At 36.6% G+C, this 12747-nt stretch overlaps 1 protein-coding gene across 6 annotated transcripts in view; it reads left to right on the plus strand.

Annotated features, from left to right (window-relative positions):
• Mterf1 (mitochondrial transcription termination factor 1) overlaps nt 1–12747 on the plus strand; it is a 136161-nt gene that overhangs the window by 3275 nt on the left and 120139 nt on the right. For 5 of the 6 annotated variants that reach the window (XM_004862380.3, XM_004862379.3, XM_004862382.3 and 2 more), the window contains exon 2: nt 1077–7439. The exons of the other annotated variant lie outside the window; for it this stretch is intronic. In XM_004862380.3, coding sequence (XP_004862437.1) covers nt 1108–2262 — 1155 coding nt within the window. In that variant the 5' untranslated portion in view covers nt 1077–1107 and the 3' untranslated portion in view covers nt 2263–7439. Of the gene's footprint in view, nt 1–1076; nt 7440–12747 lie in introns of those variants that run through there. 6 annotated transcript variants of the gene reach the window in all.

Genomic DNA, 12747 nt, shown 5'->3' on the forward strand with positions numbered 1-12747 from the left:
ATTGACTTAGTCTTGTGTAATATGATGACCTGGTAAAGAATGGTAAAAGTAAAATTTTTATGTTTATGTAACTCTAGGGGTAGTGGCACTTACCTGTAGTCCCAGCTACTCAGAAAGGCTGAGGCAGGAGTACCCCTTGTGCATAGGAGTTTGAGCCAATTTGGGTAACACAAATCCTGTCATAGATTGTGTGGATTGAATATCCCAACTAAAGCTTTTTCCTTCCCTCCCCTTCTCTCCCCTACCCTCTTCTCTGTTCTTTTCTCCCTTCCCCTCTCTTCTACTCTTTTCCCTGTCCCTCCCCAGCTCACCCTTCCCCTCTCCTCCTGTCCTTTGTGCTGGGATCACACGTGCTAATCATGTACTCTACCACTGAGCTACACTCCCAGGCCCCCAACTAGATCATTTTGAAGATGAAAATATGTTTGGAATTATTGCATTAGCATCGAGGAGACAGTAAGATAAACTGAGTTATACGAGGGTTGGAATCAGAAGCTGTTGACCAGAGGTCCATGTAAGATAAGAATTAAGGCTGTAATGCTAGCATGGATTTAAAGGGTCCCCTAGATCTAGAAAAAGATATATAAGGTGGAAATTAGGTAGTCTGAGGTGTGTTTTTCAGTGCTAGATTTGTTAGAGTTTGGAAACAGGAGGCTAGAGGCAAAGAAGCTTGCAGTCTCTGGGCAGGGCAAAGTCAAACATCTGGGAAGTTGGAGACAAGGCAGAAATGAAGGCGTGACTCACTGAGAATAAGCCAGAGGTTTGGAAGCCAGGAGGAAACAGCAGAATTGGAGAGGGCCAACTGATTTTGGGTGGCCAAGACAGGCGAAGTCAAATAAAAAGAAAGAAAGAAAAGCCTGAATAATTCTTTGACAGTGATAATGCTATCCTGCTTTTTATTATGTTAAAAGTGGACGCAGCCCTGGGTCTGCACATAACCAACGCAAACAGCAAGCTTCTGTTGAGAAATACTTGTTTTCTTATAGAAAGGACTGGGATGTTATAGAATGAGAATGTGATCATTTAATTATTTAACACAGGCACTTGTATAATATTATATGTGTTGTTTTATGCAGTATTACGAAAGATTTGGGCTGCCTGACCATTATGGCATCAAGAAACCCCTGGCATATGAGAAGTAACTTTCTTTTGGGTTCAAGATGTTGGATGATCCAGTATTCAGCAGAAATCCTCTTCAAATCCATTTCATTTAGGCCTTTTGGTGTGAAATGTGATAATGCAGACAGTGAGCCTTCGGAGAAGGAAGACCGGCTGAACAAGTTAATTACTATGGGAGTTGATATCGACATTGCTAAGAAACGACAGCCTGGAGTTTTTAATAGGGCGGTTACTAATGAGCAGCACCTGAAGACGTTCCTTCTCTCCAAAGGAGCTAGCAAAGAAGTGATTGCTAGTATCTTATCAAGATATCCACGAGCCGTAACACGTACTTCTGAAAGGCTTTCACAACGGTGGGATCTGTGGAGAAAGATTATGGCATCAGATCTTAACATTGTAAATATTTTGGAACGTTCTCCTGAATCCTTTTTTCGATCTGGGAACAATGAAGAGTTAGAGAAAAATATAAATTTCCTGTATTCAGTTGGATTGACCAGTAAATGTCTTCGTCGATTATTGACCAGTGCCCCTCGTACTTTCTCCAATTCTCTTGATTTGAATAAGCAGATGGTTGAATTTTTGCACGAAGTCTGTTTGTCCTTGGGTTATAATGACCCTACAGATTTTGTCAGAAAGATAATTTTCAAAAACCCTTTCCTCTTAATTCGGAGCACCAAGCGGGTGAAAGCTAATATTGAATTTTTACAATCAACTTTCACCTTGAACAAGGAGGAACTGCTGGTTCTGATATGTGGTTCAGGAGCTGGAATCCTAGACCTTTCCAATAACTATGTCAAAAGAAACTATGTAAATATCAAAGAGAAGCTGTTTTCCTTTGGATGTACTGAAGAGGAGGTACAGAAGTTTGTCTTAAGCTATCCAGATGTGATCTTCTTGGCAGAGAAAAAATTTAATGATAAAATAGACTACCTCATACTAGAAAAAGTTAGTATTTCCCAAATAATTGAGAATCCTCGTATTCTAGATTCAAGCCTAAGTACTTTAAAAAATAGAGTCAAAGAATTGGTACATGCTGGCTATGACTTGAGTACATCAAACATCACTATTCTGTCTTGGAGTGAAAAAAGATATAAAACTAAACTGCAAAAAATTAAGAAAACAGCACTTGAGACTAAAGTCTGATAAATGTAATAACATTTATTTTTGTTTTTTTGGGTTTTTTTTGGTGCTAGGGATCGAACACGGGACCTTGCGCTTGCGAGGCAGGTGGTGGAACCACTGAGCTAAATCCCTGGCCTAGTAATATTTATTTTTGACTTTGGAGTGTCAAAGGAGAATTTTGATTTCTTAACCACAGATAAAAATTAAAAAATTTTGGCTTATAGGTTTGTAAAAACTCATGGTTGGTATGCCTCCAATGTACTTCTCCCAGCTACTGCTTCTCTAGTTTGAATTAATGCAACATCCCATTATATGTAGGGTGTTACTGCTGTACAGTGTGGTAGTTCCTTAGTGCTATGCAGAACAGTATGTAGAAAGATAGCACAAAGTAAGCACTTGTAGTTCTTAGATTTAAGAATTGACAGATTTGGTCTGGACATACAGCTTAGTAGTGACAGCACTTGCCTAACATGTGCAAGGCCCTGACTTTGATCCCTAGCACAGCAAAAATAAAAATAGACAAAAAACAAATTGACAGATTCATTTAGGTAATTCTATTTCCTCTCATCGTTTTGAATAACAACCCATTTTATTATTCCAACATATTGAATTAGGGTTTATCCTGAAAATAGAATGCCAGTAAAAAGAGTAAAAAATCCAACAGAATGGAGGAATTTTTTTCATCCCAAATCCAACATTCTCCATTTAAACCGTTAATGTGATGTTACTATCCCCCCAAAAAAGAAAAACTCCCTGTAATTTACTAAAGGTGTGCTCATATTTCTTTGAAGACGAGGCACCTGTGGTGGGTATAAGAATAATGGCCACCTAAAGATGTTAATGTCCTAGTTTCCAGCAGCTTAAACATATTAAAAAGTCCACAATTCCAAGTAACTAACTGCAATCTGCCTTTAAAAACCATTATTGGGGTATGAAAATGTTGACCTTTACCACTTTACTGTCAATTTCACAAGACTGCTTCAGTCTTGGAACTTAAATAGAGAAAATACACCATTTTAGGGAGGAAACATGGCCCTGAACAAAAAGAAAATTGTGCCAGTTTTGTACCTGTTGTCATACAATCAATCTTTTGCCCTTGGTGTTTCAGAAACATCCATTGCCAGCACTGATTCTTTTCCAAGAAGTGAGCTGATATCAGTAATCTCCTGGACCATATAAAATTAGAAAGTTGTGGAGGGCAGCAAATTACTTAAATAGTGACTCCATATTCATGCGTCATCTGTAAATAATCTTTTAAATTAATCTTAGTCTCCTTTTTTATGTGTATTATATATAGATGTAACTTAAAATACTGGTAATTTCCGTATATTTACATTTTGCTGGCATTCCAGCTAATAAAAACAGGAATTTTAGAGACATTGACTTGAATGAGAAGATCCCAGCTATCTCATATATCAGTTTGTACCATTGATAGAAACAATGCCTGTTTTTCCAAGGCCATGCATATATGTTCAGTGATACTCTTGTTTCCAATGAGTTGTTTGATGGCAAGCATGTCATACTTTAGAAAATATGGGCTTTATAGAAAAATATTTCTAGAGTGCTATAGCTGGGCACCATTTCTGACTAATTGTATTTTGTGTAAATATTTTAAATTCATTGAATTGTTTTCAGTGGTATTTAATGGTAGCTTAAGAAAAATTATAGGAGTGTTTTTAAAAACAGTTTTATGGATACATAGTTCACATACCAACAGGGCACTCAAATATTAATTATTTTTAAAAATATGGGGTGTGCAACCATTGTCACAATCTAGTTTTAGAATGTTTATGCCCCCTAAAATAAATCCTATACCCATGAGCATCCAGTTCCCATCATTCCCTTCCTATCCCTGCATCCCTAAGCAAAAACTAATCTTTCTGTCTCTAAATTTTATTCTGGGTATTTCATATAAATGAAATACTACAATATGTGGTTTTGTGACTGACCTTTTTCATTTAGCATAATGTTTTCAAGGTAGCACATGTTTTCATATAGCATATACCAGTATTCCTTTTTGTTGTTAAATAATCCATTGTATGGATACAGTAGGGTTATTGGGAATATATTTTATCGCTTTGTCTTGAAACAAAATATTCCTTCAGTTTTCTGAATTGTATGGGAGTACTTTCCAAGATACTGCTTTGGAATTTAACGAGTTATGGAACTTGAGAGGGGTGGGTGGAGGAGACAAAGTTTATTGGTATCAGCAGATCATGAGAGTTATACCTGGACATAAATGATACAGCAATAATAGTTGCCTGTGCCAAGAAAAATGCAGGAAGAACAGAAGTACAATACAGCATTTGATCATTGGGCAGTAGAATGTGGGGCAGATCTAACTTTATGGGAGAAATGAATGGATAATGCTTGTCAGGCAAGATTAACATGAAATACTTTAAGGTTTGAGTCTAATTGAGGGAAAGCCAATTTTTAAAAAATTGAGTTAAAAATTTAAAACATTTTTTGTCGTAAGTGAAAGATCCATATTTTCAATGGGAAAAAAGGGAAAATAGATCATAAAACAAAAAATCTGATAATCTGCCTGATATAATCAACATTTTGGTAACTTCCCATTATTTTTCTATGCAAAATATATCCTTTCAGGGATATAATACGAGTAAGTAGATAAATATATAAAAGTCGAGGTCAAACTAAAATTTATAAGTTGCTTTTCTTAACAGATTCTGAGCATATTGTATATTTTTCAATATTATGAATCAATTATCCACTAAATACATGATTTTTAATGATTGAATGAAATTCTATTGTTTGGATAAGCCATAATTTCTCTAATCAATCTCCCACCATTGGGCAGAGTAAACACATTTTAGTAATATTTTGAACATTCCACCAGGACTATTTCAGTATTCCACAGCGTATACATACTAGCCCATTGGTATGCTTTATAAATTTAAAAAGTTTGCTATAGAAAGTGCAAATATTAAGAGTATTGCATTTTGCTGTTTTTTAAATGTCAGAAGGATCTGGAAATTATAATTTTTTAAAGAAATGGAAACTAGGGCCAGGGATTTAGTTCAGTGGTCCCGGCGCCTGCCTTTCAAGTGCAAGGTCCCGAGTTCGATCTCCTTAAATATATTTAATTTTTAATGTTGGGGTATACACATAGTATGTGACTTTTATGTATAATACCTGACTATTGCCTCCTTTGTGAGACTGTAAGTCCCACACTTCATACCCAGAGGTATACTGTAGTGGAGATCTAGGGGAGAATCCGTTGATGGCAGAAGCCTACCCATAAACTTTTTTTTTGGTACTGGGGATTGAACTCAGGTCCTTGCATTTGTGCAGCAGGCCGCGAAACCACTGAGCTAAATCCCTGGCCCTCCATAAACTTTGATAATCGTCCACTGTTACACAGTCCAGGCAAAACTTGGAGCTGTGTCTGATGGAAGGACTGTATTATTAGATTTGGGAAAGAGATAACAGCAGAAGTCCTTTTGGAGGGACAAGGTCCTGGGTCTGATTGGTTATCAGATGACTTAGGAGACGGGGATCTGGCCAATATGTCCCTGGACTGTGGATGTTCCCATTCACTCCTCAATTTATGTCCTGTTGGCTCTGGAACCTGGTTTAGGGTTGAGCTGTGAAAGGGACTTACCAGCTGACCGTAATAGCAAGGTAAATGTTATAATGAGGCCACCTCTATCTTTTTGCTTGTTTTCACCTTGCTGTTATTCTCAAATGATACTCTTGCCTCTACTTTCAGAGAGATTAATGAAATAAAAGGGGAAAGAAACCATCACATGTAGTTCTTTTTATTGGAAGGGGGTCATGATTTAAACCATATTCTTGGGAGGTACTTTAAACCTTTTGATTAATTTGAGTGGAATTTGTTATAAAAATAGACATACTGGTACAGTGTTATTCCAGCTCAGTTTCACTGTTCAGCAGATAAGTATTTGGAATTTGTTTTTCATTAATAACAGTATTGTCTAAAGATTAATGGGTTTATACATGAATTGCTTTGTGTTGATTATGAAAGGCTTAAATATGGTGTTCTTCCATCTCCATTTTGAATATTCAGTCCCACCTTTATCAGTTATCAAAATACCTTCAATTTAGGTTTTCTTTTTACAGTAGAAAAGAATTTATTCTCTGATAATACATAGTCATTGTAAAAGCCATTGAACAGTACAAAGAACCAAAATTCTCAGCTACCCTATTTATCATGAAGTTGAGAAAATATTTTCTTCTTAGTTCACAAAGAGCTTTGTTTTAAATCAGAGAGGAATAATTATTTTTGAGAATTCTTTAAAAATCTACTCTTGGGCTGGGGATTTAGCTCAGTGGTTTGGCCGCCTCCTGTGCAAGTGCAAGGACCCAAGTTCAATCCCCGGTACCAAAAAACAAAACAAACAAAAAAACCCCTACTCTTTTAATCTTTAATAGAGTGGCATAGGTGGATTACTTCATATCTTTTTTTACTGATATGAATTTTATGCCATATTTAATTTACCGATATTTTACTTAGGACTTTTCATTAGTACTCAGGGGAATTGGTTGCAACCTACTTAATGTTATGAATTTTTGGTGGGTAGGTTCTTTGTATTTTAAAGGTAGGGAGGTTGCCACCTTGCCAGCTTTTTGGCTCAAGGTTCTGCTAGTTTCATCAAGTAAATTCAGAAGCTTACTGTTTTTCTATGCTTTGTAACTGAAAACTCAGAATTACCCATTTTAAAGTTTGACCTAACCAGTAAAATAATTTGAGCTTGCTATTTTGTTCAGGACAGATCCTTGACAACAATAGAAAGTTGTAAAGGCATATATAAAAGTGTTTGACCTACACCTTTTCAGTAAATATCAGTATAAAGTAAAGCTCTCTCCTAATTAAGGCATTTTGATGCATGCCACAGTATGGGCGAATCCCAAACTACTGTGCTATATGAAAGAAGCCAGATAAAGAGAACAATCTGTATAATTCCATTTATATGAGATTCTAAAAAATAGTTTGTATTGACAGCAGATTAAAGGTTAGTGAGATTGTGGTGGTTGGATGGAGAAGGGTATGATGGAGGAACTACAGAGCATGAGCAAATGTTTGAGGATGTATATATTCATCATGATTGTTGATGGTTTTGTGTATATATGTCAAAATGTATAAAATTGTTTTAAATATGTGCAGTTAAGTATTCTTCAATTATACCTCAGTAAAGTAACAGAATTTGTCCATTCAACACTGATTTAAAATCCCGTCTTTGTCTGATAATAAATTCCCCATGTCTGTTTCTAGATTCTTACTACTCTCCTAAACAGATGTCTTAGACTTTATATTGTTATATCTATATCAAGAATTAAACAGTATTTCTCTTCAATAAAAGTACTGGGAGACCTGAGAAACTATCTGGAAAAAATATTGATATATTCATACTCAGAATAAACTCCAAATGGAATAAGTTTTTTGGTATTGGGCCTCAAACTTGGGACCTTGTGCTTGTGAGGCAGGTGCCAGAACCACTGAGCTAAATCCCCGGCCCCAAATGGAATAAGTTTTGATGTGAATTTTGGAGGAATACAGTATTTAGATCATAGCAATTGTATTAATGTATATATGCTAGCAATGAATAACCATCCCTTTTAGCTGTACAGATTGTATTTTTCAGTGTGCTTCTAAATTTTACCTGGTAATGATTTGCCTGGTAGTAGGTATTTATATTGATGTATAGTTTTCTTTTCGATATATATTGGACTTTGATATCAGTAGTGGGTTTAGTATCATGGTTGTTTTGTCTGTTCATTTTTTATGTATAAATATTTCAAGTATATCTGCGTAAATAATTAAAATTCACAATATATACAACTATAATACCTTAAATAATATTTTAGATGCCTTAAAGGTTTGTTTTATCCGTGAAACTACTTGGACTTGGTGATTTTTTATTTTGGTACCGAGGATTGAACTCAGGCCCATGAGCTTGCGAGGTAGGGGGCAGAACCACTGAGCTAAATCCCCAGCCCATGGACTTGGTGATTTTTGATAGGAGATCTCTAATAATATTTCATAAGTGTTAATCATTCTATTTAGACTTCTTGGCTTTCTGGAGTCAGTTTTGATAATGCTATGTTTTTCTAAGTATTCAAGCATTTTCATGGTCAACTCCAAATTGGCTCTGTATATTGTTTCCCCTCAGTGTGGGGCAGCAGAGGCTCTGACCAGCCTACCACCATGATCATTGCTGAGACGAATATCTGGGGAGACAAACCCAGAGGTTAGGCAGATCTAGGGAGAAATTATAGACCTGGATATAGGCCAGCCCCAAGGAAAGCTCACATATTGTAAACTACAAAACCAGTGTGGGGTTTTACTACACAAGTGACTCTTTCATAGCTGGCTAGATTGGAGAAGAAACCCAGTGCAGCACCTGCCATATTGCCAGACAGTATTTAATTTGGATGTTATTTTGGAAAGGGGTTAGTTGTTTAAGACTGAGCCACAGAAAAACTGTAGGACAACTCCAGGGTTTCTATTGTTACCCTTCCACAATGAGTAGGTAAGAGACAGCCATGGGAAATGGTGGAGAGGGTGCAGGCTGGATATAGATCCCCTGAAAAGTTTAAGCTCAGGCTGGGAAGGACAGGGCCCCAACCTTTATGGTGAGAAACAAGGCCCAGGAAATGTGACTTTTACAGGTGGCTGGATTTGAAAGTTCTGGCATTAAGCTCAACAGTCTGCTTGAACCCATATCCCACTGCCTACATCCATCAGAGACCAGTGGTCTGATTACTTTCCTCATCTACCAATGTGAGCAAGGACACACCTCAGCTTGGACAGTTGCTGGAATCTGGAGTGTACAGACAGGCCTCTGGAGCAGGGAGGACACCTCAAAAACCCATGGCCATAAAGCTAGGCAGAAAAAACTGACGTGCTTGAATCCAAGATTATAGATCCTTGGAAAGAAACCATCTAAAAATACAAAATTATTTGTTTGACTCTTCTTTTTCCTTCATTATTTTTTTGCTGAGAGCTATTCTATATAATTTTTTGGGAAAAATCATTTCATAATGTATGATTAGGGCTGTCTAAGGCCCAGTGTCACCTTGCCCTCTGGCTATGGTATGTGGAAACATAACTGTCCTGTACTTCCAGTCACAAGCCGAGGCTTCAGTGATCTGGTGATACTGTGAAGCCCAAGGGCAAGATTATATCAGTGGAAGACATCCTGGTTCTTTGAGAACTGAGGAGTAATAAAAGAGAAAGGTGTCACCAAAGAGTAGGACAAATTCCTTGTTAGCCTGTCTTGTCCCACCTACTATTTTAAGAATGCTTTGCCTTTCTCACCATCCTCATCAACATAAGACCCTCATCAATATAAGATTACCATGCTTTCTGAGTCACCCAATACTCCCTCCAATTATTGTGTGTACTCAGTGGTGGCAAGCTTGGAGTGTCTTTGTCTTTGCCCATCCTGGCACTTACCTCCCAGCCCCTATGCACTTTGAAATTATGTCTCTATTGTCTTTCTTTCTTTACCCCTTACAGGCCCCCTCTTTAGGCAGATTGGAAGTTTGATTGGCCTCTGATAATTTTTTGAGGGTTTGGGGTTTTAAAGCCCTTTTTTGGTGTCTTTTCTCCTTTTAACTTTATTTTCCTTCTTTTTCTTTATTCATTCTTTCCTTTATTTTGCTCTTTTTTTCCCCTTCTTTTTCTTATTCTTTTCTGTTACTTTTTTTTTTTTTTTCCGGTGCCAGAGATTGAACTCAGGACCTTGCTCTTGCCAGGCAGGTGCAGTGCCACTAAGCTACATCCCATAGTGTATAACTGAAAAGTGGACACTAAAGAGGTGTGCATACTAGCAACGAAGTCTTCCACTATAATCAACTCACAAAGCTCAACAGAAGAATAAAATGGAAATGTAAGCACACAAGGCAATAAAATGCCCCCCCCCCCATCCAGCTTCCCCAAAGCTGATTCATGGGGCATTGAGGGGGAGGAAATCAAAAGCCACACAGCCAAATTATTGAAAAGGATAACAGATGAGATTTTAAAAAAAGATCAGTAAGGTGCTTATCTCAAAGCAGATAGGATTAAACCAATAATAGACCTAATAAAATGATCAGCAGTTTACCAAAGACAGTAAAAATGATAGGAAGCATAAAATACCAGTATAGTAAAGAATCAGAATCCATGAAAAGTTACCAAACAAATCCAGGAGATTAAAAATTCTTTTGAAAGTATAGGCAGCAGAAGTGACCAACATGAGAACAGAGGAACAGAGAGTCAGAACTAGAAGAGAGGGATGATGTCAGTGATGAATTAGAGATGTCTTAAAAACAAGAATATGAAAAATGGACCCAACAGTTGGTAGATGATGCAAAGAAAATAATCTAAGATTAATTAGAATTAGTGAAAAATCAGAAAACAACACAAATGGCATAAAAATACCTTTTTATAGAAATAGCAGAGAACTTTCCAAATAATGGGGAATTTAACATACAGATATGTGAGGCACATAGAATCCCGAATAGCCCCAATCAGAAAAGAACCTCTGTATAACAAATCATATCCAAAATTCCAGAAGTCTAACACAAAAGGACAAAATCTTAAAAGCTGTTAGAAAAAAACAATGAATAATTTACAAAGGTACACCCATTAGAATTACAGCAGAGTTCTCAATGCAAACCTTAAAGACCAGAAGAGCTTGGAGTGAAGTGTTTCAAGCCCCTTTCAAAACAAAACAACCGTCCAACCCAGACTGATATATCCTACAAAACCATGTTTTAAAATTGATGGATGAATAAGGTATTTCCATGAAAAAAGCATTTTAAGAGATTTGTGACCACCATATCAGCACTCCAAAAAATTCTCCAGGTTAGCCTAGAGAGAGACAATGAAGCAAACAATGACAAAAGATCTGATAGAATGAATACCAGAGACAGAAGGAGCAGTTAAGTGGAAAGGAAAAAAAGGAATCAACCACAGGAAAATAATGGAACAATAGGAATAAGTCAGTACCTTTCAGTAATAACACTCAATGTGAATAATCTCAATTCCCCAATCAAAAGATGCAGATTGGCAAAATAGATCAAGAGACAAAATCCAGTGATATGCTATATACAAGAAACACATTTAACCCAGAAAGAAATTCATAAAAAAGGATGGAAAACCATATTCCAAGCAGCAGGAACCCCAAAACAAGCAGGAATAACTATCCTATTTTCTGATAAAGTAGACTTTAAGTCAAAACTAATCAGAAGAGGCAAAGAAAGGCACTACATTTGATTAAGGGAACAATTTAACAGGAAGAAATAACAGTTAATACATGTACTGGACAATGGTGTATCCAACTTCATAAAACAGTACTGGACATAAAAGACCAGATAAACATCAATACAATTATGGGGAACTCAATACCCTACTGTCACAAATAGATCAACTAGACAAAAAGTCAACAAATACCAAAGTTGAACCAAAGTTTTGAACAAATGAACTTAATAGAAATCTACAGAATGTCCCCCCTCAAAGGAATGCACATTCTTCTTAGCAGCACATTGAACTTTCTCTAAAATAGAGCACACTAGCCCATAAAGGATTCTTAACTAAATGCAAAAGAATAAAAATTGGCCCCTGTTGGGCTGGGGATTTAGTTAAGTGGTTCCACCGCCTGCCTCGCAAGTGCAAGGTCCTGAGTTTGATCTCCAGTACCCCAAAAAACTTAAAAAAAAATAGTCCCCGTATATTTTCAGGTCATAGCACAATGAAACTAGAAATCATTGACAAACCACAGAAATTATGCAATGGAAATTAATACACTCAAATAATGAATGGGTCATGAAAGAAATTATACAGTTACTTGGGTCAAATGATAAGGCCAGTACAACACATTAGAACCTATCAGACATAATGAAAGCAATCCTAAGAGGGAAATGTATAGCCGTGAATGCCCACAAAAGAAAAACAGAGCAAATTTGAATAAATAACCTACTGATGGACCTCAAGCTCCTATAGAAACAGTAAACCAAATCAAAAGCCAGTATAAGGAAGGAAATTATAAAGATCAGAGCAGAAATCAGTGAAATTGAGACTAAAAGATACAAAGAATCAGTGAATCAAAGAGCTGGTTCTTTGAAAGAATAAAGAAAATTGATAAACCTGCAGCAATTTTACTAAAAAAGGAAAGAATCAAATCAGTGCAATTAAAAAGGAAAAAGGTGAAATCACAGCAGACACTACCAAAATCCAGATTATGAGCAACTACTTCATGAAGTTGTATACCAATAAGTTGGAGAATTCAGAAGAAATAGGTAGATTCTTAGATGGATATGTTTAACAAAACTGAACCAAGAAGTTATAAAACCCCTGAATAATCCCATAACAAGCAATGAAATTGAGGCAGTAATAAAAATCTACCAACTAAGAAAAGCTCAGGATGGGTGGATTCACTGCTGAATTCGACAAGAACTTCAGGGAAGATCTAATGTTAATACTCTTCAAACTCTTTCATGAAATTGAAAGGGAAGGAATACTACCAAAGTCATTCCTGGAAG

This window comes from Heterocephalus glaber, unplaced genomic scaffold, assembly GCF_053883595.1.
Source record: "Heterocephalus glaber isolate CG9 unplaced genomic scaffold, H.glaber_assembly_v1.0 deba00000546, whole genome shotgun sequence".
In the NCBI taxonomy this organism is placed as follows: domain Eukaryota; kingdom Metazoa; phylum Chordata; class Mammalia; order Rodentia; family Bathyergidae; genus Heterocephalus; species Heterocephalus glaber.